General features: G+C 41.5%; 2 protein-coding genes across 3 annotated transcripts; one reads left to right on the top strand and one right to left on the bottom strand.

Annotated features, from left to right (window-relative positions):
• Positions 1–8,510: 8,510 nt before the first annotated feature.
• Positions 8,511–10,691, bottom strand: fgf20b (fibroblast growth factor 20b). Its single transcript, XM_079352259.1, has 3 exons — positions 9,760–10,691; positions 9,427–9,530; positions 8,511–9,239 (listed from the first exon to the last, which is right to left on the bottom strand). The coding sequence occupies exons 1-3, from the start codon at positions 10,040–10,042 to the stop codon at positions 8,994–8,996; spliced, it is 633 nt and encodes a 210-aa protein (XP_079208385.1). The 5' UTR covers positions 10,043–10,691; the 3' UTR covers positions 8,511–8,993.
• A 99-nt stretch (positions 10,692–10,790) lies between these two features.
• Positions 10,791–25,451, top strand: micu3b (mitochondrial calcium uptake family, member 3b). 2 transcript variants are annotated; one of them, XM_079352243.1, is made up of 15 exons: positions 10,791–11,137; positions 12,973–13,120; positions 14,341–14,372; positions 14,529–14,607; positions 16,872–16,919; positions 16,989–17,071; positions 17,180–17,251; positions 18,160–18,201; positions 19,838–19,933; positions 20,407–20,495; positions 20,705–20,876; positions 21,978–22,086; positions 22,610–22,767; positions 23,236–23,304; positions 24,446–25,451. In XM_079352243.1, exons 1-14 carry the CDS (start codon positions 10,886–10,888, stop codon positions 23,302–23,304), a joined length of 1,449 nt encoding a protein of 482 aa, XP_079208369.1. In that variant the 5' UTR covers positions 10,791–10,885; the 3' UTR covers positions 24,446–25,451. The 2 variants fall into 2 exon arrangements, with proteins under 2 accessions (XP_079208369.1, XP_079208370.1); XM_079352244.1 differs by lacking the exon at positions 19,838–19,933.
• Positions 25,452–26,818: the final 1,367 nt, after the last annotated feature.

Here is a 26,818-nt window from a genome sequence, read left to right as displayed (position 1 = left end):
ACCTCCCAGCTGGCTGCCTCTGGAGGGGAGTGATGTGTCTTTCCTGGCCAGGGGATTTCCTTCTTCCAGAAGCACTCAAGGTTATTACTGTGGAGGAGGATCTGAGCTCTGCCTATTTGAAGTTCCCCACAACATTTTGCCCTGCTAACACTCCCATAGGTCACATTCAGAGCAGGCCACAGCAGTGAGCTCACACTGAAAAGTCAATCCTAGCTTCTCTTTTCCTTTGGTAAGAAGTCCATTGTGTATTTGACCTGAGTGCATACTCGGGATTGCCATGTAAACTATTTGAATACACTTCCACTGACACACAAACGCTCTATTAGTGATGTAATTACAGACTGAACGTAGAGTTTGGATTGAACTGATTACAAGTCCACTGATTTATATTGATTCCTCTACAAACACAGTCTGTGTCGGCTCATTTTTCTTTCTATTCTTAAAAAAAAGAAGAAAAAAAAGACGGAGACTCAAGCTTCTCTTGGATCACTTGTGGTTCCTAACTCGTCGGGGCATGTTCATGTTTAGCCCTGTGATTAATTCAATGTAACTATGTAAGAACTAGAGATTAATATACTGTACGGTAAAGCCTTGTCTTAACTTTATTCGTGCAGCAATAATGTCAAAAAAGATATCCTATTCATACCTACACTCCTTTATAACACAAAGGAACATTTTTTTTTATCTCAGACATTTTACATTTTTAGGATTACTTGACAAAAGATGGTTACTAAAGGCAACAGCATGTCCATAAAGTAGGAAAAAATTCAGTCTTTGTTTTACGAATAAAAAGTTGATCTCTTGTGCGCCAGAGCGCTAAAACAAATTAGCAATCCTGAAATTAAAGTGCTTTGTTTCCGACTTGATTCTCCTCCTACACTTTATTCTACTTTAATTCTTTCTTAAGTTGATAAGAAGTCATTTTTCAGCACTAGGGTTTTTAATATGTTGAATGTTCGCCTGTCTTTTTTTCCTTCCTTGGTCTCTTTGGCTGCAGGTTTTAAGGTAAGTTTCCACAAAAAAAATCTGCAATCTGCAGAAATTTTAGATAAATATTTATTTGTTTAGATATTGGAACACAGCAAATAGTTATTGTATTTGATTATGTTTAAAATGCAGTTGGTTCTGTTTTCCAGATGTTTCTTCCGTGATAGCAGTCGACCCAGTGAGCGGAAGTCTTGACTTTACGAGGTTTGTTTCACCAGCTTCTGTAAATCATTGCAATCTCGTTACATCACATTAACAATTCTTCTGGGTTAACAACAACAATCTCATGCTCTATAACTGCCTTACTAACTGTATGTTTTTCCTGAAATCTCCACAGTCAATGCTTAATAGGTACATTTTTTGTTTCAAGTCTGCTTGTTTACAGCGTCATGTAGGACTGTGCTAAATAAATCCATTTGGCGATATATCATCGTGTCCTCCTTGTAAATATGTGTATCGATGCAGACGTTAAAGAATCGATCATGGCTGCAAAGCTGAGATGAACGTTTTAAAGGCCAATTGACACATGTTGCACATTGATTAAAATACTTCTTTCAACACTGAACACTGAAGCCTCAAAAGGTATGTGCATGTTTTAAGCCTCGTCTCACTGCCCACAGTTAAAAACATTGGTCTGTAAGATTGATTTCTATTGATTCTCTACAGAAAGTAGAGAATCAATCAATCTCTTTCAGAAAGTGAAAAAACTGCACACATGGAGATATATTCAAAATATTGAAATGGTTAATTTAAAAACCGAATCAGTTTTTTCTTCAGCACCTCCTTGCAGCATGGGCGCCTCTGCAGAATTCGTCAGTCAATCATGCTGGGGAAAAGTTTTGTTGGGTGTTCCTGTTAAAATCAAGCAGCTTCTGTTTGTACCAAGACAATCACAGACAACATCCATCTGAGCCTGCAGACAGACAGGATTAATTAGTGCTAATCTTGTTTGGATGTTGTCAAAAACATTTTATCTGCCATTGTGAGCTAAATGTATATTGGGTTCAAATATGCAGAAATGGGCAGTAGACGTGCGAAGTTTCACGGTAAATTCTTCTCAGATATCATTTTTCTCTGCCCTGTCGTTATGTCGCTGGCTCTAAGCCCTCTTTTCTCTCTCTCTCTCCCTGTTTTGTTATTTTACCTCAAGGTGCAGGTGTGAAAGGGTGAGGCTGTGGAAAAACATTCGACTCCGTAAGCTTGTCATGAAGGAATCCATTGACTGACCTCTGCATCTTGGCACACAATGACAAATGGGTTTGCAATTTTCCGCCTGACTGGGGGGCAACAAAGCACATATCCACTTTAACAGGTAGGCAGTGAGAGTACAGTCTTCCTCTATCATGCTGTCTAACCAGGCAGCGAGCATTGCTTGGCACTCTGCATAAAGGTTTTACAGCTCTTGTAGGCAAAATAGACAATTACACTCCATTATAAATCTATAAAGACAAACTGTTAGGAAAGCCTGACTTTAGTGAAATTATCTGTTTTTGAAGAGAGGACGTCTCTTGTTGTGAAATGATTTTTTTTTTCACATTTTATAACCTGGCTTGTTGAAAAGGATTTGTTTTCTTTTTACACTACAAACTGAAATGTTTTCTTTTATTGTGATGAAGTTGAACGCCTTTTAAGAACAGCCCAAAGGAGACTCAAGTTTTACATTGTCCCATAGTCACACCCTGTTTGGTGATTGTAGAAATCTTTAACTTGTGCCACTATTGTTCACAAAAGCTTTTACGCTTGTCAATAACATGTGTATTTTGCTTGTTCAGTTTAGTTGTCCAGTTCAGTTCAATTTCCCCACTTATGAGGATTGGTTGCTCTGCCCGTAAAATAACCGGATTGCACTTGAACACAAACTTTTATCCTTTCTCCTCCCAGAGTCATAAAAAAGCAACAAAACAATAAATAAAGTTTAAAACTTTAATTGGTTTTTTAGCTCTTTACCCATGTGCTCTACACACAGCTTCAAACACTGCAAAGAAATTACAAACATTAAGCATCATTGTTATATTCAGTAAAGTTATTTTTCACTTTAATGGAATTAAATTCACCTTTATTGGATGCGTGTAAACTCCCTTTTAACATTACCATATTGTGTTTTAATCATCTTTACATTTTTGACATTTTAACTTTTTGAATTTCATCAAACAAACTATTTCTCTGTTTTTAACCAACCACAGACTTCAGTTTAACTTGACTGCTTTTTTAAATTCTTTCGTTCATGGTTTGTTCTTTTTATGAGTATCGTTCCTTCTTTGTTCAAGAAACAAACATCGCATGCTGACAAAAGCAAAAATTTTGGATGTACAATAGTTTGTGTAAGAAGAAGTTTGTCTTCCTTGTGTTTTCACAAGGTTAACTTTTATCAAGGCATTGGAAACCAGACAGATGATTTATTATTAAGATATATATTTATTACTATTACATAGACATGTTGTGTAAAAGTTTTCATAAACTTCACGAGTGTGTGTCCATTGGTGAGGGCTGTGGGGACCACAGGTAAAATGTTTTCTTACCTGAAGAAGCTAATGGGTTCATAAAATGTCAAATTAACCATAAAATAATGCTTTTCACAATGCATGCTGCAGAATTCACTTATTTCAAAAGTCCAAGTGTCATACATTGGCTTTACACGTCTTTTCTTTTCTGCACAATACTCTGATAATTCAAACATCCGTAAAGTCAAATGGTTGTCAGAACAGTGATGAAAATCCAGCTCATGCCGGGTGGTGCTGCACACAGTTTATGTAGTATTTCTCTGTGGGGCACATCCATCTTGTTTATGAGTATGCTGCATCGTTAACAGCGGCTGTTAATTCCATGCTGGTCACCCGTGTTTTTGCTGCTGATTGAATTGCTTCCAAAGCCTTCAAGAATGTTTAAAGTAGAGCTATGGAAATGAACCAATTGACCTTTTCTGTGACCCTAACAATCTCCACGCCCCGTGGGAGCAGAAACCGCCAGGCGGTACCACAGTCTGGAAATCAAAGAGGACTGTGCTGTTATTAGTGCAGCGGCACCCTGAGACCTACTGCCAATCTTCAACATGGTCTCCAATGGGTTCCACACAGCTATCCTTTCAAAATGACCATAAGACATATAATGAAGATCTCAGTGTCTGACCTGTCTTTGCTTGATGACTTTAAACTATAAACTGATAACTATGAGCTATAAACTCTCTCATACCTTCGTCTGTGTGTGTGTGTGTGTGTGTGTGTGTGTGTGTGTGTGTGTGTGTGTGTGTGTGTGCGCCCTGTTGGGGCAGTCCAGCCGAGCAGTCCAGCAGGGCGGTTATGTCCTGTAGGGATAACCTGTCATGGCGCTGAGTGCCTAATTGATGCCTCATGCTTTTCAGGGGGCAATTATAGCGCCCGAATGTCAAGACCTAATTTGTGACTTTGTAATGTGGACATATGGGCCAGAGGAAGGGGTGACATGGCCTTTCCAGAGGGACTCCTACACTGGTTAGGTCAGCAGATGTGAGGGGTGGATGGTGGTGTTGGTTGCAGGGGGGACTCTAAACTGAACGTCCTGAGTATTAGAGAAAACTGGCTAATTTAATGTGTACCTATTACCTATACCCTATTTGTATCTATGTGTGTACATCAATTTGAAAATACTATTACATATTATTGTCCTGCGTTCACAATTTGTTACGATAAAAACTATTGGCATTAAAAAAGTAAGTCCCTGTGCTTCCTGTTTTTGATGTAGTTTTTGATGTCTTGATGTAAATCTGGAGTCTGCCCAGTCTAAGACCGAGGCAGAGAAAAAATCCTTTTGATTCATTTTCGAGAACTCCAGCACTAGTGATTAGTGACATGGCTCTAGAGGTGCCATCTGCTGTATAAGACAGTCTTTAAGCTGGTAGTTTTGAGATTTTCATTCACTGCTTTAACTCACCTTTAAACCCCTTATCGACATTCATTTTCAGCAGCGCCTGTATTGAGACCTTTTCGTTTCTTTTCAGTTGTTAAAAAGCTGAGGTTGAGAAGATTTAAGCTATCACCGGAAAACATGTATTTTCTTTAATCAAAATCCCCACATCATTTTATTCTACCAAAAAAAACTCTATACCAGTGTCAAATAACTGAAATAAGTAAACTAACGATATTTTTGTTCCTGGATTAAAATAAAATCGCGCAAATAAAAACAAAAACAAAAAGTCATAAAACTTGCATAACTACAACCATCTCCCATTTAGCTCCTGTCAATCTGTCGATGTACCTTCGTGCTGTATCATATGCTGCAGATGTCAGCTGGGTATTTGTTCCTTCAGCTCTGCCTCCTTAAGGTATGGTGTGTTCACATCCCTTTAGTAAAACAAAACGCTGTCAATCACGAGCAGGGCCTCCGAACGCACCAAAGTGTTGTTTACTAGTATGTGTGTCTTATTAGAACTCAGAGACTGAACTGACAGCACATTGGCGTCTTCTTCCCCTACTTTTTCTTCCTCACAATACCTAAACAGTGATGTTTTTTTACTTGCATCTCCATGGAGATGCAAACAGAGGAGCATATTTTCCACTGGAGCTGACAGCTCAAGATGTGGGATGTCAGTGAATCAGGTATGCTGGACTAATTGCTGCTTGTGGAAGGCAGACCACAAATCCTCTGAGCTCTGACACTAGAGTGATGAACTTAAACACAGTGAAACACAAGAAGTGCGGCTTTTTTTTTTTTAACGCCACAGAACATGATCAATAGATTGATGGAGGGACCGATGCAGGGGCTGTTTTGACTGGGGTGTCCCAGTTGGGACAGTGACCTATTCAAGGGTGGCACACACAAATTAATTGCAAATACTTCCCCTTTCAAGCATCTACTTTATAACAAAACATACAGCAACACTCGCTTCATTTTTGACCAACACTAAAAGAAGATGTATGTTTTAAAAGAGTGCACGCAAACTCCTGCACAGTGTTACTTGCATATATTTTGGTTATGAGATATTGGTTGCAGGGTGGTGAAACCTTTAAGGGGGTACATGCCATCTCTGGCAATCCCCTCTGTACATCCCCCTGAATAATTTTTGCGGTGGCCAAACAGAATTCTAGGGGTTCCATGCCAGGCCTGGAAACACCCCTGGATAGATGTCTAATATTTGGGACCATGTGCAGAAGATTTTTTTTCCCCCCAGAATACCTCTCTCACTCTCTGAACTTAGATGAAAGCTCAAAAGTATCCTGTGGATAACGCTATACTTACACTTCTGCTCTAATCCCTATAAACACAAATGTAGCTCATAATTTGTGTGCACGGCAATTTACTAAGGAATAAACAAACAACAAAGAGCCTGAAATCAATAGTTGCAGGATTCAAATGACACAAAGCTGCAGACACCATCCCTGTGAAAACACACTCTTAGAAGTGGCCATGGCTTTAGAGCAACAGGTGAGCTTCTCGGCACCTCCCCTGTCTTCCCCAAAGCAGCCTACTAAATATAGAAATTATGCTATCTGATAATTGAGGGCAGACAACAAAGCCGGCTGTATTTTCACCCTCCTCCTGCTGCTAAGTCATAACCCCAGCTGACAAACAGCAGGTCTGAGATCAGAATGTGAGAGAAACACCTGCACTGTCTGACCTGACTGTGAAGATAGACACAGAAGATCACTGACTTCCACACCTGCCTGTGAACCCATGCCATATGCACACACACACACACACACACACACGCACACACACTTGATTGGGTTTCCTGGAGAGCCCTTTAAGGCTGCTGCTGAGGAGGTGATGAAAGTCAGGGAGCGTCCATTAAGCATGTGAGACGGCCCTCCAGAGTGGCTGCGGATGAGGGGTTTAAGTGTTTTCAGAGGAGCCACAGACCACCTGGAGGAGGCGGAGTAGGAGGAACAAAAGCATCTGTCTCAGGGCCAGGTAGACTCCAAAAACATCGGTTTAACAAGTGCCAAAGATCACTTCTGGGCATCAGGTATCACAAGTCAGGATTTCCAGCAAGTTCAGAGGGATGACCTTCGAGATGTCACAAGAGGGAGGAGGTGGTGATTCTCTTTGATTTGCACAAAGTCTGCTTTTCATGTGTGATCATGACAAGCCCTGTGCTGACACTGTAGTCTTAAAAATCGAGTTGTGCATGTATGAACTATTATGGCAACACACCTCAGCTTCTTAGCTTGGAAAGATGGGATAGGAGGAATGAAACACTCCCTGTCCATCATTTTCACGCTTGTTAACTTTTCAATGAAGCTACAGAAAGACAAGCAGTGGCGGTATCTTTACACAAACACACAGCCAAATCCTCTTTCATCTTCTTATGGGCTTGCGTGTGTTTACCCGGTGGACAGGGGATGTCCACATGCACGCAGGTTATAATACACTCTGGGACGCTGTCATTAATCGACGACAGAAGCATGTTGATGTTCAAGGTGTGCAGGTGGGAAAGTCCCACCATATCAGGCTGTAGACAGGAGAGAGTTGGCAGCAGTGTTGACTCTCTGTATTGAGACACCCCCACTGGCTCGCCATCACACACACACAGTGAGATCACAGACTGAGCTTTCATGCTTCAACACAGATCTTCCCCCAACCGTGGAGGAAACTGCACAGATATGAAAAAGTAGGACACATTCTTGTATTTTTTTTTTGTTCAAAATCATTGGACAGTTTTAACATATGAACACAAAGAAATAGAAGTTTTAGATCTAAAAAGAATAAAAATGTCTTGTTGACTTGACTTCCATTGTTTAATGAGACATTTCAACAAGTCAGCCATCTTTTTACTGCCAACATAGGGGACTTGATCCTTATCGCTCTGACCTCCATTTTTATACAGCTGCTGAAGTTGACGGGCCCGAGCAAAAGGTCAGATTGTTGTTTGGTCCTGATCTTGTGAGGCCTCTACATTCAGAAGATTCAGGACGGGGGCTTTGAAGTTTTATGCGTTCATCAGGTCTACGACTTCTCTCTGGGCGTAATGGTGTCCATAAAGAAAGACAACATTGGTCTCGTAAGCAGGTTTATATGTTTAAACTATGATAAACAAATACAACCAGTTAAGTATTCCTTGAAAAGTGTGACTGTGTTAAAGTAGGAATGTGTGTGCTTTGGTTTTAAGCAGACACATAGTGAGCGACTGATCAATTATCTTTAAAAAAGAAAGAATTTAATCACATTTGAGCAATTTATTGTTTGTGAGTTTGTTGACTTGAAATCTATCTCGTAACACAAGCAAGAAAAGTTTGAGGGGTATTATTGTGTCAATGTTACAATAATAAAAACATGGATTCACAGTTGCCACATTGTGACAAATTCAGATGTGGTGATTATTTCCACATGTCGCTTATATTTCAGTTTCTTTTTGGTGATTTTACAGTTTGTCATTAGCTCAGCTTCTTATCATGATAAAAATATATAATTTTACAGTATCAGTCTTTATATAATCAATACAGGATCTAGTGGTTTTCATATTGCATGTATCTAACTGTAAAAATATATATTCTCAAATAAATAAATATAAAACATAAATATATGAATCTAAAATGAATAAATAAATTGGTACATTTTTACTTTTCAAAGAAGTCTAGACACAGGTTAAAAAACAAAAACAGAATTCCTTCAAAGTCCTTCTGAACAAAGTACATTTGACTGACATGGCAGCCAGCTGAAAAGTTTCAGCACAGCTTCTCAAAGACCCACATCAGACGACTCCATCTGACCAGAGGAGATGCTTCCTGACTACTTTGCTCCGTTTCCCATTCATCTCTTATTCCACGCAGGTACGTTTTAGGGTCATCCGGCCTCCGAAACAAACGACTCCCTCATGACAAGTGTGCAGACATTCTCGCCTGTCTTCTTGGCTGCTGAGAGATGGTTTATGCATTCCTATAAGAGGCCCCCGATGCCTTTATCCCTTCTGCTTGGGCTGTTGTCGACCAGCCTGCACCGGCCACATCCTCACGCCTGCATCCCTCTTTTCTTCTGTTTTCCCTGCCTGACAGGGCTTTAGCAGCTATTCCTGAACTGGAGCAGGCATCCAAGCCTCAGCTGTGTCCTAGGATATCCCTGTACAGCTCTGGCACACGGTCAGGGTCCACAGGCCTGGGTAAAAAATGTGTAAATTTTTGGTGCCGCCTGGATTTAGTCCCATCTCTTGGTGTCCCATCTTTATTTAACGCCACAAAGTAACGGGTCCCTTTGTCTCCATGTTTGTAGAGATTGGAGGAGTAAGTGTTGTACCAGTTCTCCTCAAACTGCTCCCTGAAGACACATTCAGCCGTGAGCTTCTCCTGAAAACAAAGAGCACAGCATGAGAGAAATCCTGGCTGAAGTTGCAGAATTTTAAACCAACTTTTTTTTTGCTTTAAAATGATCTTGCCCACAATATTTTAAAATCATTATATGAAAGCCATTTGGTTGGTAACCACATGGCAGAAATGGGTTTTTTGAAACACAAATGAGAGAATATATACTTACAGATCCATAAAGCTCTCCTCTGTCGTTCATCCCCAGATACAGTCCACTGTCCACCCCTCTTATGCTTATCAAGCCAACAGCAAGGCTTATAAATTCCAAGATACCTGGAGAAAAATAGCAAAGTCGTTCTGTTGGCCTATAGATTTTGACAAAGATGACTTTCATTTAAGAAAAAAAAAAAAAAATCAAAATCCCAGCCCGACAGCAGCTGGTTGGCACAATAAATATCTTACATTTTAACAGGACATAGGTCTTATTATTTGGTAGTCTTACTTTTAGTTGGATTTTTTAAAATAATAAACAAATTGCTTTTGTCATTCATTTTCAACGTACCAAAACGGCTGTGATCCTTCCTTGTCCCTTGCACTGTGCCATCCGGAAGTATTTCCAGGTGAAAGCCTGTTCTGCAGTACAACTGTCTCCTCCTGAGAATCCCTTTGAGGTGCGTTAAATCCGCCGTGGTGCTCCGGGAGAGCCTGTCCCCGGGAATAAGGTGCTCCCCAAGAAGTGTGGGACTGTCACCAAGTTGGGTCAGGAAGAAATGGGACCCGACCTGTGCGACACCATCGATGCCGTGCAAAACACCTCCAACTTCCCCTAGAGCAGCAGCAGCCATCGCGTCAAAGCCAAGCGGGTAAAGTTCAGAGAGGAGGTCCGGAGGGAGCGCTCTTGCGTAGTAGACTACCTGGTAGCCACTGTCACTTATTGCATGTCCACCTCCTTCGTTACTTAGCGCATGAAGAATACATGCGCAGATTTCTCTCTGCTGACAAGAAACACTCACGAAATCTCAGCTTCTGGCGACTCCGATTTCTCCTTTTCCCCTTCTTTTTTTTACCACTGCGTCTTCATCAGTTGGGGGTGAGCTGCAGTCGCTGATCAGATCACCCTCATGTTGCATACCTGTTCCCAGCGGACGGTGACGTTTCAGTGGAGCAGTGGAGGGGACCCGTGAAAAGAGGATTCGGTAGTGAGGGCTGCAGTGCAGGTATAGCTCTATGAGCTCCAGGAGGGTTTGCGCTCAAAGTGGCAGGGGTGGTGAGGCAGGTGCAAAACCACAGGACTACTGATGGGCGGGGCTGTCACAGTTCAGACGTGCCCTGGCAAGGATTTTTTCCCCCTTCTCTCAAGGCATAACACGAGAGAGACGGGGGGAGAGGGCTGATGGTGGGCATTGATCTCAGTCGAACACTTATAATCACATTAAATTTGAACCCTAATAGGCTTATATGCAACTTATATAAAACCAGCGAATTATGACACACTACTCAGTGTATTTTTCTATGGTTATCTACTGATTTCAACATTTCCTTCACTTTCATGAATCGGCGCCCTTTAATCCCAGAGCGCCTTGAAATACCCACGGCATTTCTCGCGAGCTCGGAGCAGCAGGCGGCTCGCGCTGCTCCGCTCTGCCTCGCGCTGTGTTATCGGTTACGACACCTGAGTGTAAACAGCCATGGCTGCCCTGAGAAGACTTCTCCATTCGCTCGCTTACAGCTCCAAGACGACCTACACGACGCGGAAACTACACACATTTTTTAAAGGGACAAAAGCGCTGAAAGTAGTCGCAACCGGAGCTTGCGTCACCGCCGCGGTCGGTGCCGCTTATTATAGCTGCTCGTTTGATGGTCGACGCTCCGGCTTGAAGAACCATGTCGAAGCTCGACTCTTTCATCTGGCGTTACCATCAGTCTCTGCCACCGATAAGGTACAGTGTGACGTCTGTGCACTGCTGGTTTTGTTGTAATATTTTGACATTACAAAGGCTTTAACTGCAGCATTTTGACCAGAGCATCGCATTTCTAAGATGATTAGCCAACATTATATAGTGCACGTGAGGTTATGGAGACGTTAATGTGACGTCATGAGGAGCTATCCCCGACCTTTGGTGCTGAAACCAGTGGCGGAAGTATATTGGTCAGTCACGTGACCCAGTTGCTGTAGTTGACTACTTTTCAAAGTGTCATTATACAAAGGTGCAAGTCTAACCCCAAAAAAACAAACACATTTCCTATATTTCCTCATATTGTGCAGTATCGTCTGCAGAGGTGGACTCACATACATACATACATACATGGTCATTGTTTCATATTTAATGGCTCAAGTAATGAGAACTTGAATATAAATATTTTTTGGATGCAAATAATCAATCAAATATTAGATTCCAGGTAACATCTGTTAGCAGGTGCATAACAACTTTCCTGAGGTGACATCCCCCAGTTCATTTAGCCATCAGCCGAAAACCCCCCACATTAAACTGATAGTGATAAATATATGAACAACAGTGAAATCCTTAAATTTGAGAAGCTCTAGAAGCTTTAGTGAGCTGTCCTTCTTCAGACAACAAACCTTCAACAATTTAGATGTGATTATTTGTCATTCAAAAGGAGAAACCTCAGTGTGATTTGTCTTTGCGGATTAGATAATAAGGGTTGGTTTGGACTGTTAATTAAACAAAACAGTACGGGGTAGGGTAGGGATTTGGCTCAATCGTTGTGATTTTCCAAAAAGGAAAAAGTGTTAGAAAGTTTTAGGATGAAAACTTCAGCAAGACTTCTTGAATTCAAGAATGTATTTACACACCAACATATAACATAATAGACAAAAACCGTGCATTTATCATACAATCCATCAAATAGCTTGATAAGTTATAAGGAGATTAAGATGTTATGTATCCTCTCTTTCAAAATGTGTTACTAATTCATCTGATTTTGTTTCAGTTTATAACTTCAATCTTTATTAATCATTCCTGCTCTAATAAAAAGCCTTTACACATATTTTTCTGGCACTACTGGATTCCTTTCCAAACTGTGGCAGACAGGTATTTTTGCCCAGTGTATGGCCTCTTCAGTGCATAGACCAGCGCTTTAACAGTAAGTCCCTGTAGCACAGATATGTGTCGACATTGATGACAAGATGTTCATGGATCATAGGGGATATAAACAAACACGTTAGCCATGTCAACAAAATCTAGTTTGTCCTCTTCTCGCTACAGAAGATTCCTTGTTCAATGAGTGCGAGTAGCAGGGAAGAAACCTTGACTGGTGTCCACAGGCTGCAGGAATCCAGGGACACAGGAAACTGGACACTGGGACTTGGCGGAGGGGCTGACACTTGATGAGAGGTGGGGGTGGTTAGAGGGGCTTTAATGGTTAAGCAAAGGGGGGCACACATTCCCCTGGTGTTTGCTCTGTGCCCAGTTGACCTGGCACACTGCCACCTGACAGAGAGATCCATTCTGTCCTCACCAGTCCAGCCTTCTGATCTGGCCTGGTTTGAACAGTTGTAGGGACATTATCTGGTGCACAGGGATGAAAAATAAAGCTGGCATAACATGCGCCCCATTACTGAATTAAACCACGGGCCTCTTTGTTGTTCTACATGAGTAAGACCTTTCGTGACAAGAAAAGCTTCTGCAGATTCCATAAGTGCTCTGACAATATTATCATGTTGATATGATTTTGTGTGTGTGTGTGTGTGTGTGTGTGTGTGTGTGTGTGTGTGTGTGTGTGTGTGTGTGTGTGTGTGTGTGTGTATTTACAGACTAGAACCTATGGTCTGGATGATGGAGACGTGTACATGTCGTCCTATGAAAGCAGATTTCGTCTGTTTAGTTCAGTGGAGTACGAAGGACAGCTCTACATGACGCCGCTCAACTTCATTGAGTCCATCACTTTGAATGAACCCAAGAGTGAGTGCACTTCTGTTACTCGCCGCCTTCCCAGAACTCTGAGCATCCTCTGCAGGAAGAAAGCAGAAGTTATTGATGTTTAGACTTTTAACAATCAGTTAGCAGAATCCAAAGACAACAGTATCAGTCAGCAACATTTTCTTCATCAATCTTCAGAGAGAGAGTTTGATATCAACGTTTCTTTGGGAGAAGGTTTCAGGCTCTTACTCCTTATAAAAGACTGTTCGCTGCACTGCAGGTGCTACACACTCTTTCTACCCTTCATTTGTCAGCAGCCATTTGCTTAATTACTTTCCCATCAAGTGATCAGATAAATCTGTGCTCCTTCATCCTCAATGAATGAAAAAGGTCCCTGTGTTATTTCCTGGAACATTATTTGTTGCTGAGGGCCTGTGAAGTGTCAGCAGACAATAAGCTGCAGCTTGAACAGCTTCAGTCATAACACCTGCATAAAGATAGACATCTTTACCAGCAACCTCACTTTTATGGCTCATTTATGTGGCAACAAACTCGCACAGACCCAGAGAGACCAAACGACTTGGCATGTTAGTCATAAATGGGACGATAAGAACCTGATTGCTGGCATTGATCATGATATAAGGTGTGTAGGCTCTTGTTGTTGTTTTAGACATAAGGTTAAAAGCAGCACAAGCATTTGAGCTTAGCAACATCACATGTCGTTTTGTGTTGCAGTATGGTAATGAGGCTCTTTATGCTTATTATGCCTGTTAAAAGAAATGGGTTTTTGCCATTCCTCTAGATATTTAAAGGCCAAGGCCATTATTATTAATGATCATTTGAACGAGTGTAGTCAGAACGTCAGGTCCAGGCGCTTTTATGAAACATTCAGCGGGAGCATGAAAAGTACTTTGGGGGGGGGGGGGGGGGGGGGTCTTGCTGCTCTGGTTCGAGTCCCCACTCTCTCTCCCTCTGCACACGAGCACAACATCCCAGCTTTATCTCCTCCTGCTCACTCAGACACCTCACAAGCCAGCTAATGACATTCATAACAACGGGCTTTAAAATGTGTCAGTGAGGGGTTATTATCACGGTTGTTAATGTGATTTTCCTACATATTCTTTTACAACGCTTCCACCTTATCACACGCTTTATGGACCATTGGAATGCACTCACAGAGACATTTAAAGTCCACAGATTCAGCATTTAAACAGAGTATAAGTTTAAGTCCTTCCAGTAACTGTTCATCTTGTTCTGTTTAGGTCGGAGAGTTTGGAAGTCTCTAACAAAGAAGGTAAGTTGTTCTGTCATCAGAGTACTTCCTGCTGTTTAACGTAATCTCCTCTTCATCTGTGTAATTACTGTAATGCCAACACACATTGCATTACCGTGTGATTATCAGGACTTCCAGTTGAATCATGGATTTGAGTTTCTCTTTCTGTCCTCTCAGGAGTTAGACAAGATGCTGGCTGATACCCCCCCTGTTTGGAAGGGATCATCTAATTTGTTTAGGAATCTCCGTGAACGAGGTAGGTTAGAGCTCACACAATCAAAGTACATTCCCCTTTATGCTTTAAAGCTTTGAAAGGCTGTCTGTGTCTTATTCAGAGCTCACTCTGTTGTGCATATAAACCTCCCTAAGCTAATGCTGCCAGTGTGTTGTAAATCCTATCTTATCTTTCCATCAGTCTGGTTACTTTTTGCAGAGTTATTGGTCCATGGGAATGGTCCATGATAGTAAACAAAAATGATCCTTCATGCTCTGTCTTATAAATATGACAAAAGTGGTAAGAGTTATTTGTTCCTATCAATGGGAGAGTATGAGCTCCACTTCAATTAGCGCTGTTCCACCTGTGTTAGTAGTTCATTCATTCACAATAAACAACTCTTTAGGCAGCGTGCAGAGGGAGATATTCAAACAGCGTTGTAGTTTCTCTGAGAAGAAGCACCACATTTCATCTTCACTTCATTAGAATACTTTTAGGAATTTAAACATTTTTCTACACAAATAGAAAGTCATATATTACTTCATATAAATGTTCATTTAAAGCAGGTCGTAGGATCGTAAAGCACAGCATGCGTTCCCTGCTTTTGTCATGTTTTCTTACTTTGGATATACCCCTACCATTTGATCAATTGTTAGATTTATAATATTACACATATTATTAATTGTAGTTGCTGAAATGTTTGTATTTGTGTTTATTCCTTTTGATAGTTAACTTTGATTGTTTCAGAGAAATGAGTCTAAAGGTCCTCAAACTTTTGTTTGATAGACAAATGAACTGATTCATCCAACTGAAGGTGGTAAAAGTTGTATTGATAATGAAAATAAAGGAGAGTAACAGCCCTTATATCTCTTGCAGAGGGAAGCAGGAGGACGTTAACTGACTCAATGTTTAACCTGTAAATGTCAAGTTGTTGAGAAAGGTCAGAGAAGATATTTTCACTTTGCCACCTGGACCTGCACACTCGCTCGGTGGGTCCTGCGAGCCAGTGGAGCATCAGATCTTACTGTTCTGCTTTCTCCTCAGTTGCTTTTGCTAAGTGCCAATGCTGGGATTTAGGGCTTTTAATCCTGCTGTTAAACGTTGCGGCTTTGTCAGACGAAAAGGGCTGGATTGATCCGTGAACAAAGCATTGCTTCAGAGAATGAGGGAGCTGTTTGAACCCAGCTGTGTCAAGACATGTCCCACTGGCCACCCCCAGATCACTACGGACATTATGAAGCCTAAGAATGGCATTGGATTACATCTCCAGGACTGCCACTCTGTATGAAGTGTTTCTGTGGAATTCTTTGTATTGTCTAACAACATCTACTTGAGCTCACAGGCTCAGAGGGAGGGGGTGGCCCCCTTCAGCACTGAAGGTGTGTGGTATGGGTGAAACATGGCTGGAATCTTAAAAGTTTTTTTTCTCTCTCCTCAACCCATTTAAGCTTTAAAGGCTTTGAAGGCAGAGATCTGTTGTCATTATAGGGCCGTACCTGCCAAGCAGAGACAGCTGGGGAGAGGAGATGGCGCTTTTTTAGGATTTTTGAGATAAATTTGTGTAATGGCTCTCATTCAAATGTTCATTTTTACACCTTCGTTTGAACTCCATCTGTTTCACTTCATACCACATCCTTGTAAAACATCAAGACTAAGAAGAAGCAGAGTTAGAAGTTCTTTCATTGAGTTTTCTTCTTTCTGAAAATATTTTCCCCGAAGCAAACGCAGCTCCTGAATTCTTTTCCCATAACACCAAGAGCAGTCACCCAGAACTATCTGTGCTCGATTCTCTATCTCGTCGAGCAAACAAAAGCTTGGGAATGCTTTCAGAGTCAGGGTGGAGAAGCCTCCCGAGTCGGCTGAGACGTCTCCTGACACTTACTCTTCCCTCTCTGTGTCACACAACAAAGGGAGCTGAAGGATGCAACACAAAACCTGAATCGGCTATTCTCAATCAGTGACAGATCACTTGAGAATGTATTACACCTTGTTAGTCAAACACGATCAGAAGCCGTAGGCCTTAAATTTGTTTGGGTTTGTGTCCAGATAGGTCAGCTCCGTTGTAAAGCCTTTGTTTGTGTGAGGGGAACACCAAGCATGAAGTAAAAGGCACCTTTTAAGATGTTATCAGTCAGGGCCAGAAGATTACTCTTGTCTGAAGTTGGCTCTGTTTTTATTGGATGGCGTATTCATCTCTGACTCCTGATTCTGAAAATCAGTAAACATCTTCTGCTAACTCTTTAATGCTTTTTGATCCCATCTTAGTTTTGCTTCCTCAGCTTGATAAGTCTTTCTCTTTATTCCAGGTGTCATCAGTTACACAGAGTACATGTTCCTGCTCTGCATTCTGACGAGTGAGTATCATCCAACACTGACTTCGTCCCTCAGCTGACTGAGCACTGACTCCCTTTGTTTCATGTCAGAGCCCCGTGCAGGTTTCAGGATTGCTTTCAATATGTTCGATGCAGACGGCAATGAAATGGTGGACAGGAGGGAGTTTTTGGTGGTACGTCCATATCCTCAAACATCACACGTCGGAAGTTAAAGAGATGAGAGACACTTGCCCCAGTATACAAAAAAAAGACGTGTAATAATTTATCCTCTCTCTCCCCAGCTGGAAGAAATTTTCCGTAAAAAAAAGGATAAAAAAGAAGTGACTGAAGACGTGCAAAGATTTGACCAGCAGGTAAAGATAAATGCTTTATTTTATTGTCCTCTGGCACTTTGCTTTTAAATGACTAATAAGTGCTGCTGTTTTATATTACCAATGAATCAAAATTAAAAGCTTTTTGTAAAGTGAGGCTGGTCACAAGGAAGCCAGGGGGTTCTTACAGATTTGCACTTTCCATGATTTATTAGTTGTTATTGTTTTTTTTACAGTGTGTTTGTCTGGGTCCAAGTGTCTGGCTTTGAAGCTCATTTCTGCTCCCCATTAAATAGTCAGAGACGTTGTGTTTTTATGTGCTGGGCAGGGAGTGTACGCAGCACTTATAGGTGAGGTGTCATTAAAAAAACACCTACCTGTTGGCCTTAGAAGCAAGATCAATGAAAACAGTAGCGTGTCTCACCAAAATGGAAAACAGTAAGCTGAGGTTTTTCTTGCAACACTTGCAATGTTGCTGGAGAGAATGCAAGCTGCAAAGAGGTGACTGTGGTCATACAGGGTAAAACATGCCTGAGTCTTTCATCTTTGTAGGGCTGTCCTGTGCCACATGCAGGTGGATGTAAACACGGCAGAGCTGAATAGAACGATAAGAGCAACTCTTTGAGGTCTTATCACTCAAACACAGCATGAAGGAGCTTATTTCAAGGGGACAAACGTAAGCATCTCAGGACAGTCTTGAATCCATCTGACGCCCGTATAACCTTCAAAAAGATCATTAGAAAGAGCACTCCAGATTTGGAAATAAAGTGATGGTTTGCGAGATGACAAAGTTAGCACGATGAAGACTTCATTCACAGCGCTGACAACAGGAGTCTCAGCTCCGGAAGTTCCCTTCGTATTTAGGCTACTTGAAGGCTACGAGATAAGTTAAGAGTCTTATGAATTATGAATGAATCTTCTCTTTCTGCTCTTTTTTTTTTGTGTTTCAGAGTCTGCAGCTGTACGGTAGTTCCAAATCGCAGACGCACAGTGTATGTATTGTTCTTTTCCCTGAAGACAAATGAACTGTTCTGCTTGCTGCATGCACTCCTCCTAACCTGACGTTTTTTGAACAGAAATCTCAGATCTATTTGAGAGGCTGTGAACACTTATATTTATTTATTTCAACACAAGATAGCCAAACTCATATTCATTCAGAGTCAAATATCTATAGGGGCGGACACTGAAGATAATTTGTGTTCCAGCCTCGTGTGTCGATGTCGGCCGATACTTCAAGAAGCTCTTACCTGCAGACTGACAGCATTTCAGCCAGACCCCCATGTTTTATTTTTACAGTTTCTTGAGGAGTGGTATTTGAGCTCATGTTACCTTTTGTGATGGCTTTGACCATGAAGATGGCCTTCAGAGAGGAAAGTAATGCAGGGAAAAAAGCTCTTAACACACACGAAGAAGAGCCAACAGAGCACCATTTAAAGGCTTTCTTTAGGTGTGTGCCTTTTGTTTTGATTCCTTCGGCCCTGCTCTTTGTACCTTCCCGGCAAAAAAAGTTCAAAAGTTGAACTTTTCAGAAACATGTAACAGGCATGTCTTCGGTGCTGTGGTTGGGCTTTCCCAAGCGTATTCTAATTACAAGTGTATCAGGATCTTTTCAGGGGATTAGATGGGAACAGGGCGGCACATTAAAGAGTTATTCCATAATTAGTTGTGGGATCATGTCGTAAATCTCTCTCGATAGTGAAAAGCAATAAGGCGCAGAGGAAGAGCTCTTCTATCAGCTGTCTCGTATATTCACCCTCAGGCTTGAGGGATGAAAGAAACAAGAGGAATAAATATTATGAAATGAAGCACGCTGGGCTTAAGATGGCACCTGGTTTGTTGTGTGTTGATGTTGCTTTTCAGTGAGGTGACGTTAGACGTGACAAACACGAGAACGAGAGGCGAGAGCAGAGTGTCGTTTATTACACAGAGGTATAAAACAAGTTCTTCAGAACTCAGAAGAAAATCTATCGGGTGACCTTTTTGTACACGAGCCCAACAACAGTGTTTCATCTGTCCAAAGGAAGCACTGTGAACTGTTTGGGTTATAACGATTGGTTTATTGGAAAGCAACCAAAGAACATGACCTCATCAATGAAAACGAAAAGACATTTCTTTCTTTCTTTAGCTTGAATTGTTTTTATCTTTTATTTGAACAACTTCAGACGAAAGAGACCGATTGTGTCTGAAAACGTATCTGCAGCTCATTCAAAGCAGTCCAGATGTGTCTGATAACCGATGACCTCACAGCATAGCGTCGAATGATGATTGGTTGTTGGTTGACTTACATTGTTAACCTGGCATGAAACTGCTCTCAGGTCTCACGCCTTGCATGCTTTGGACGTGTAGAGGCTGCATGCATGGCTGCAGCGCAGGCTCACGAGGGGTCTCTCAGATCCACACGCCTCTCAGTGCAGTTACTCTCTTACTTCTGGCCCATCTGTCTTTCCGTAGCGAGTCTACTTCCCCAACTTCCTTTACTTCCTTTAAGAAAAGAAAGAAAGAACGTTTCTTTTTTAAATCTGGGACTCCCTTGTCTGTCTTCGATGAGCTTTGTCTTTTGTATTTTACTAACATGTGCCAGATGCATTTGCTCTTTCTAACACAGCTGTGCTTCGATTGCTGCCACAGGTTCTTAAAAAAGACAGTCGGCATGCGGAGGCCCGGGGCATGTGGGATGTTCTCAGACGTGGCTCAAGTCAAGTTCTGTTTTCTGATCTCACTGAGGTAGCCATATCGTTACTAAGATCCCTCCTTCTTATTTTGTCCAAACAATGATCTTTAATAGGTGTTTTATGAAGCTTTAAATATTCTTTATGTCAACAATTCTCCTGTAGCATGTTTCATGAATCCTCCGCACGGATCAGATTTGTATCAGGCCGAGAAGTGTAATGCTGCCTCTTTTTAGTTTCAGGCTCAGTGAAAAATTAACCATTAACTCTGAGTAATTATTCAGTGAATCTGGGCACGGCTAACATCTTTGCTTCAAGCCTTTGAGATAGTATGTCAGTGATCGTGTTTTCATGATGTTACTATGATACACTTGTAAGAGAGCAGCTCATACTGAGATTTTAAGGAGATGAACTCAATGTTTGTCTGAATCATTGATGTAATATTGATTTCACCCCACAGATGTTTTAATGTTACACCTGAGGGGGATCAGATTCATAATTCTGCCACTTTTTCCCTCCCTCTTATAGCATGTGAACGACAAAACAGAGACAACGCTGCTGGTGCATTTCTTTGGAAAAAAAGGCAAAGCCGAGTTGAAATTTGAAGATTTTTACCAGTGAGTCCGAATTTTTGGTCTGCTCTTAAATAACGGTGATGTCAATAAGAAAATGATTTTCTGTGATGTGACCATCAATCACTTTCAAACCACATCGACCCCTTCAGCAGCTTCAAACCCTTCAGAGCTTTTCCTAAGTGTTCCTCTGGCCGTGAGGGCCTGGCGGTGGCATTTCCTGTCACCAGCTGACTTCCGTCTCGCTCCTCCAGGTTCATGGACAACATGCAGACGGAGATGCTTGAGATAGAGTTCCTCTCCTACTCCAAGGGCCTGCCCACCATTAGCGAGGAAGACTTTGCTCGGATCCTCCTTCGCTACACCAACGTGGACGATGTCAGCGGGTATTTGGAGAACGTACGCCACAGCATACCCGATGAAAAGGTGCAACTGTTTTCCATTTGTATAAGTGTATAAGTGTTGGCCGTCTTTCTTTAATATGATACGGATCAATCTCGCAACAATCTTAACTTGAGAGGTCTTTGGCTTAGCTTAGCACAAAGACTTGAAACAGGTAAACCAGCTCTTCCTCAGGTAAACACACGTGTCCAGTGTGTCACATGTGTTGATCACTTGGTCACTCAGTGAGCCTTCTGTCTTTTCATAAGAACAACCTTTAGGATCTAAAACCAGCGCTAGGTTGCTCGTTTTGGCCGTCACACAGACACGTCAGTAAGAGTGAAACAGCACACATCTTCACCCGCCTGTCCTGAAGGTTGGCGTTAGCGTTTGGTGCTAGAATAGAAGCAGCTGTCTTGTGATTCTGCTTTTTCTGAAAAGCTGCTGAGTGAAGCCTCCTCAGTTTAGCTTGATTTGGCTTTTCCTCTTTGTACGTTGACCCGTTGCTTAGCCACTTTGAGTAGCCTGTTGCTAGATCTCCATTTATTATCAAGTGGGTCTCACCATTAGGCGAAGAGATATTTTATGGCCCTCACCTTGTTAAAACAGCAAAGCGTCACAGATTAGTCATTACTCCATTTGTTCCACTGTGTGCGTTGGCTGTTCGGGGGGCCCCGGCGAGAGAAGGAGCTAGTAGCTGTGAGATGGTTGAGTGGAGATCAATAGGCTCAGTGTTTGAGTCATCAGCCAAGGCTGAGATGTTTTGGGATTCATCACTTTTGTTGTTTTTGTTTATTTAAGTATCAGGTTAATCTGCCTTAGAAAAGTCTGCAAACGGCCTGACCTCTTCCCAAAAGCTGACAGCTCAGCGTGTCCATACTGCGCAGGGAAAATCCAGCAATGTATACTTTGTCTGCTTGGGTGTGTTATCTATCTGAAGGCTTCAAGGTCCCACACACACTAAAGGATTCCCCTCAGGATGAAAGGAGGCAGATTATGTGTTGTGTGAATTGTAGCACTATCCGTCGAGTGTTGACACACGTAGCAGTTTCCACCACGAAGCGCTATGATTCCTCGTGTTGCATTTTAAAAGCGTTATCTTTTGTAAACACGAGGCACTGCTTTCTTGTTGTTCTCTCTGCACAGGGAATCACATTCGAGGAGTTCAGTTCCTTCTTCCAGTTCCTGAACAACCTGGAGGATTTCACCATCGCCATGCAAATGTACAACTTCGCTCACCGCTCCGTTGGCCAAGGTGACGTCTCATAGATGGTTGTCACCACTCGTTTTCATCACGTGAATTTACTGCACATTTTATTCTTTCTTAAAATCTGACATCTACTTCTCTCCAGTTCTGTTCATGTCTCCTCTAACTTTTGACATTAATTAAGTGACTTCACCAACATATCAATCATTTGCTTTTTTACAAAGAAACTACTTTTCTCACTGAATATGTTGTGTCAGTTTCCAGGTGACTTTTTGAAATAAATCCTTTTAACTTTACTGGATTTGTTTGACTTGTGTTTACTGCAACAAGAATACACAGCAAATAGCCTGTTTTCAATTTTACTAGCTAACTCTCGAACTACATTTTTTATGAACTTCATGTCGTGGCCAACTTTAAATGAAACTTCCAGACGCACATTTGTCACCTTTAAAAGTCTAATTTGATGTATTTCAATACATTTAATGCTCATTTGTAGATGTCATTTAATGTAGCTGGTGTCTTGAAAAACCTTCACGTCTTTCCTGATCACGTGTTTCTCTTCCCCCCACAGAGGAGTTCACTCGTGCGGTCTATGTGGCCACAGGCATCAAGCTGAGCCAACACTTGGTCAACACAGTCTTCAAGATCTTCGATGAGGACCACGACGATAAACTCAGCCACCAGGAGTTCATAGGAGTCATGAAGGACCGGCTGCACCGTGGTGGCGGGGTGAGACAGTGCTGATCATTAAGATGCCATCTATGATGAAGCTGTGGGCAACAATGACGAGTGCTCACTCGTGGCTGAAGCTGAGGCTGCAGCTTCTCGTAGGATAGATGAGACGGGGAGCAGCTTGGAGGTGTCTGGACTTTACAGCGATACTGCATGATGTGACATTCAGCTTCTTCTTTGTGTTCAGTCTGTCATGAAGGATACAGGACACATGGATGTAAAGTCCAGTGGGGAAAATGTGGCTTAATGCTGAGCACAGAGATACATGCTTATTGTCAAACAAAGTACTCAATAAGCTCCTTCAGCAGTCTAATTACAACATGTTGTCTAAATTATAGTTCTGCTCTTATTTATTAATAATATATATTTCACCTCTGATGGAGAGGAGTAATGATTGTGCAATAATACTGCCATCTAGTGGACATCAGGAACATCAACGTCTTTCTCTCTCGTCCACGCTCACAGGGTGTCAAAGTGGAGGAGAAGTTCAGCTCTTTTAGAAGCTGCATGAAGAAAGAGCTTTCATCCAAATAGGTAAACATGTTTTTCTCTTTGTTCAATTGTACAGGTAAAAAAAAAAAAGTTTAATGGAAGAAGGCAAAAAAAGCAAACTGTTCCCTTACAGTCTTCCTCGGGACCCTCCCAGTACAGAGTCGGTGTTTTCACGTGTTTGGAGGCCCACACTCGGCTCGCCTGAAGCATCGAGTTACACTGTAATATTAACGCCTGATCAACTGCTACTCGATACCAGCTTTAGTCTGCATACATGAGCAGTGAGCGGTGAAGTTTAAAGCCGTATGCATGTTTCAAAGGCAGAGCCCCTCTTTGGACGGTTATGGAGTTCTTACACAAGATATAAAAACTTTTAATTTAAGAATGAAAAAAAAGGCCTCCGTTTGGCGACATTATTTTGAGAATTTGATCACTATAAAAATCTTCTCTTTGTTTGAGTAATTTAATATATTTGCTGTCCTGCTGCCAGGAGTAAAGTTTAAAGATAACAAAGTTGGGTTCAAAGTTAACAAAGTCCACCTGCCTGCAGCTCCTAAGATTCCTAATAAACACATTTTATGTATCTTCTTTGTTTGATTTATACTGAAACCAAAGTGTGTAAACTGCAGGTTGTGGTTTCCATGTCATGACTGATAATTATTGGCCATGCTAACTGGCTCTAACTATATCTGTACACATTTGACAGTTGTCTTGAGTAGATATTTAAATGTTCATTTGTGCTACAAGGTAGATTTTCTATAACTAGTTGTCATTGTGCGTCATCTAAGACCACTCAGTTTTTTCTAACATATGCTACCAAACCTCTGAGCTGCTCAATCCCTCCCCTCCATTAGTTCTCAAATGCAAAGTCATAAGCTTGTGGTTATTTGGAAAAAGAATAATAATCTGTTGCTGCCTGCATGCTGTCATCCACATCACTGCGGTTTTTTTCCTGCACATTGCACAACTACTGTTGTGCTCGTCTGATTGAAGAGACCTCCATTTTTGTTTCTCTGTGGTCTAAAGTATTTTTTCTCCTCAGTATTTACACTTTGTCATGTAATATCAGAGAAACAAACGATGAACTCTCTAATGAATGAATGAATGGCAGTCTGTGTTGTGTGTAGAGGCAGCGAGGTGGGCTGGTCTCACTTTGAACCTTCTCTCTCTGATTCGTCAACAGATGGAATCCAATCATCAGTGCATGTCTGACAGAGTGGACAAGCTGCCCCTCACTGTGCTTCTGACAGTGGAAGTCGAAGAATTGGTTTATAAAAGTTCTGAAACAAGCAGAATGAGGTCAGCTTAATGGGGAGCAGAATTACCCATAAACCCGGAGAAAAAATGTCACTTAATCAGTGTAGCAGCGCTCTAAATCTGAACTGTTTGTTGAACTGCTTTTGCCTGTGTAGTAACAGTTTAAATATTTATTTATTTATACATTTTAGACTGTAAAGGATCTCTTTATTTATTGATCTAAAAGTCCAAGATGGTGTCTTAGCTAACTCTCCTTTTGTCCTGAGCCTGGTTGTGGGCGACGGTAACATTTCTCACATAGTTTGTCCTTCTGGCGGCTCTGCAGCCCCCTGCACAGATCAGCTCAGGACACTGCTACCCCTCCTCCCTCCTCTTTCTTTCTCCCAAAGTGCTGCAGCTGAAATCCTCGAGGATCCTTCAGAGCCAGCAGGCCTGAACAAACTCTCTCAGGAGGTGGCTTTTCTCACTGTTTAACTACAGGCAGCTAACACTGTTAATCATTTCTTGACTGGTAAAGAAAAGTGCTGTTTTTAAGTCCTCTTTATAAATATGCAGAATATTGAAGCCATATGTTTGTTCCCCTCCTGGGACACTTAGCCTAAATTGTTGACATTTTTAAAGTGTTCCCTTGAATGACCTTTCCTTTATGTTCTGTGAAGAAGTGTTAATACTAAAGAGGATCCCTAACTTCTCCTGCAGTGCACTTTGTTACTGCTGCTTCCTGGTACAATATTAGCTTAGGGTGCAGTTCTGTTAAAGTTATCACGCTTTAATATCAGACGTCTGTATAATAAATTCAGACTTCTTTGTGTAATTTTTTGTTCTGTACGTCTTGTAGAGTTTTGGAAACATCTGTCATTCAGGCTTTGACTGTTACACTCATGTACTGTAAGTCATGATGAGTTGTCACAATAAATAACATTTAAAAGTTTAACCTTGTTATTACATTTGTTTTTCTTTCTGCTATAAACTATATGCACAGTACCTGTTTTTTGGACTGAAGTATTCTCACTGCTTTCAAACAGGTCAACTGAACCAGCTCAGCAGACAAAACTGCTGTTACTCGCTTTTCTGTGTTTAGACAGCGGACTGATGGCAGGGCCGTAGAAGAATGAATTACCGGCTTAATTCTAAACCTGAAGGTTAATCATTGACGGTGTGAATCATTATGAACATGAGGCAGTGACACTCTAATCAGAAGTTTAAGTGATTTGTTGAGAAGGGTAAGAATTTACATTTCCCTCCTCTTATTCTGCAGAACTTACTTCAGGTAAGATCTCGTAGATCTCTAAAGGTTTGTAAAGAGTAACGTAGAGAAAATATTTGGTTATGGCTACATTGACACACTGCTCAACTTTGCTTTATAAGTAAACAGAAAAGGCCTTTCCATTACTTTCAAAATCCACATGATGGATGCTTCATGGCCACATACATATCCACTTATGAATGTACTGCTAGTTTCATCAACTATTGCCTGTTCTTTGTGATGGTAAAAAGGTTTTAATTCCCCATTTGCATGAACAATCCCATTTGTTTAAATAATATATTCTAAAGAATAAACAATCGATGCAGCAGAAACGGAGATCGCCAAAACATTGTTATTTCAGTTAACTTCATAAAAAACCCAAAAGCCACTGATCTGAATGAGATGTGCTGCATGGTGAACTGTAGCATGCCACACCCACCAATTTGCAACAGGTGTCTCACGTGTCTCATATTTAGAACAGAAAGAATTGGGTTGGCAACCGGAGGGTCGCCGGCCCAGGTCCCGATGCGGACCAAAAAATGGAAGTTGGTTTGGCACCTATCCAGCAACCAGACCACTTCTCGAGCACTGCCGAGGTGTCCTTGAGTAAGGCACCGAACCCTCAGGGGGCGCTTCCGGTAGGGGCTACCGCCGCACTCTGACGTCTCTCCATTAACGCATGTCCATAGGTCTTGCTTGTGCATGTGTGTGATTCAGGTCTGTGTGTGTGTGTGTGTGTGTGTGTGTGTGTGTGTGTGTGTGTGAAGGATGTCTCTAACAGGGTGCGAAGCAGGGGATTAATAAAGTATATACAATTAAAAATAAAATAAAATAAACAGTCCATTCAAGCAGTTAAAAGTGTCAGTTGTCAGTTTTACACTGTGTTGTGTACAGTAGATCTGCAAAATGCACTTTAAAAGATCTGCAGGTGTAGTTGGTTTTATAATGATAATAATAAAAGCAGGTGAATCTTGGAGACAGGTTATGATATAACAGTATGCTAGAAACAGCTCTGACCCAAGCATAAAAACAGAACAGGTAAACAGAAAGTAA

This window comes from Symphodus melops, assembly GCF_947650265.1.
Source record: "Symphodus melops genome assembly, chromosome: 9".
In the NCBI taxonomy this organism is placed as follows: Eukaryota; Metazoa; Chordata; class Actinopteri; order Labriformes; family Labridae; genus Symphodus; species Symphodus melops.
Note: the sequence above shows the minus strand (reverse complement) of the source record. Positions and strands in the feature narration are given on the sequence as shown.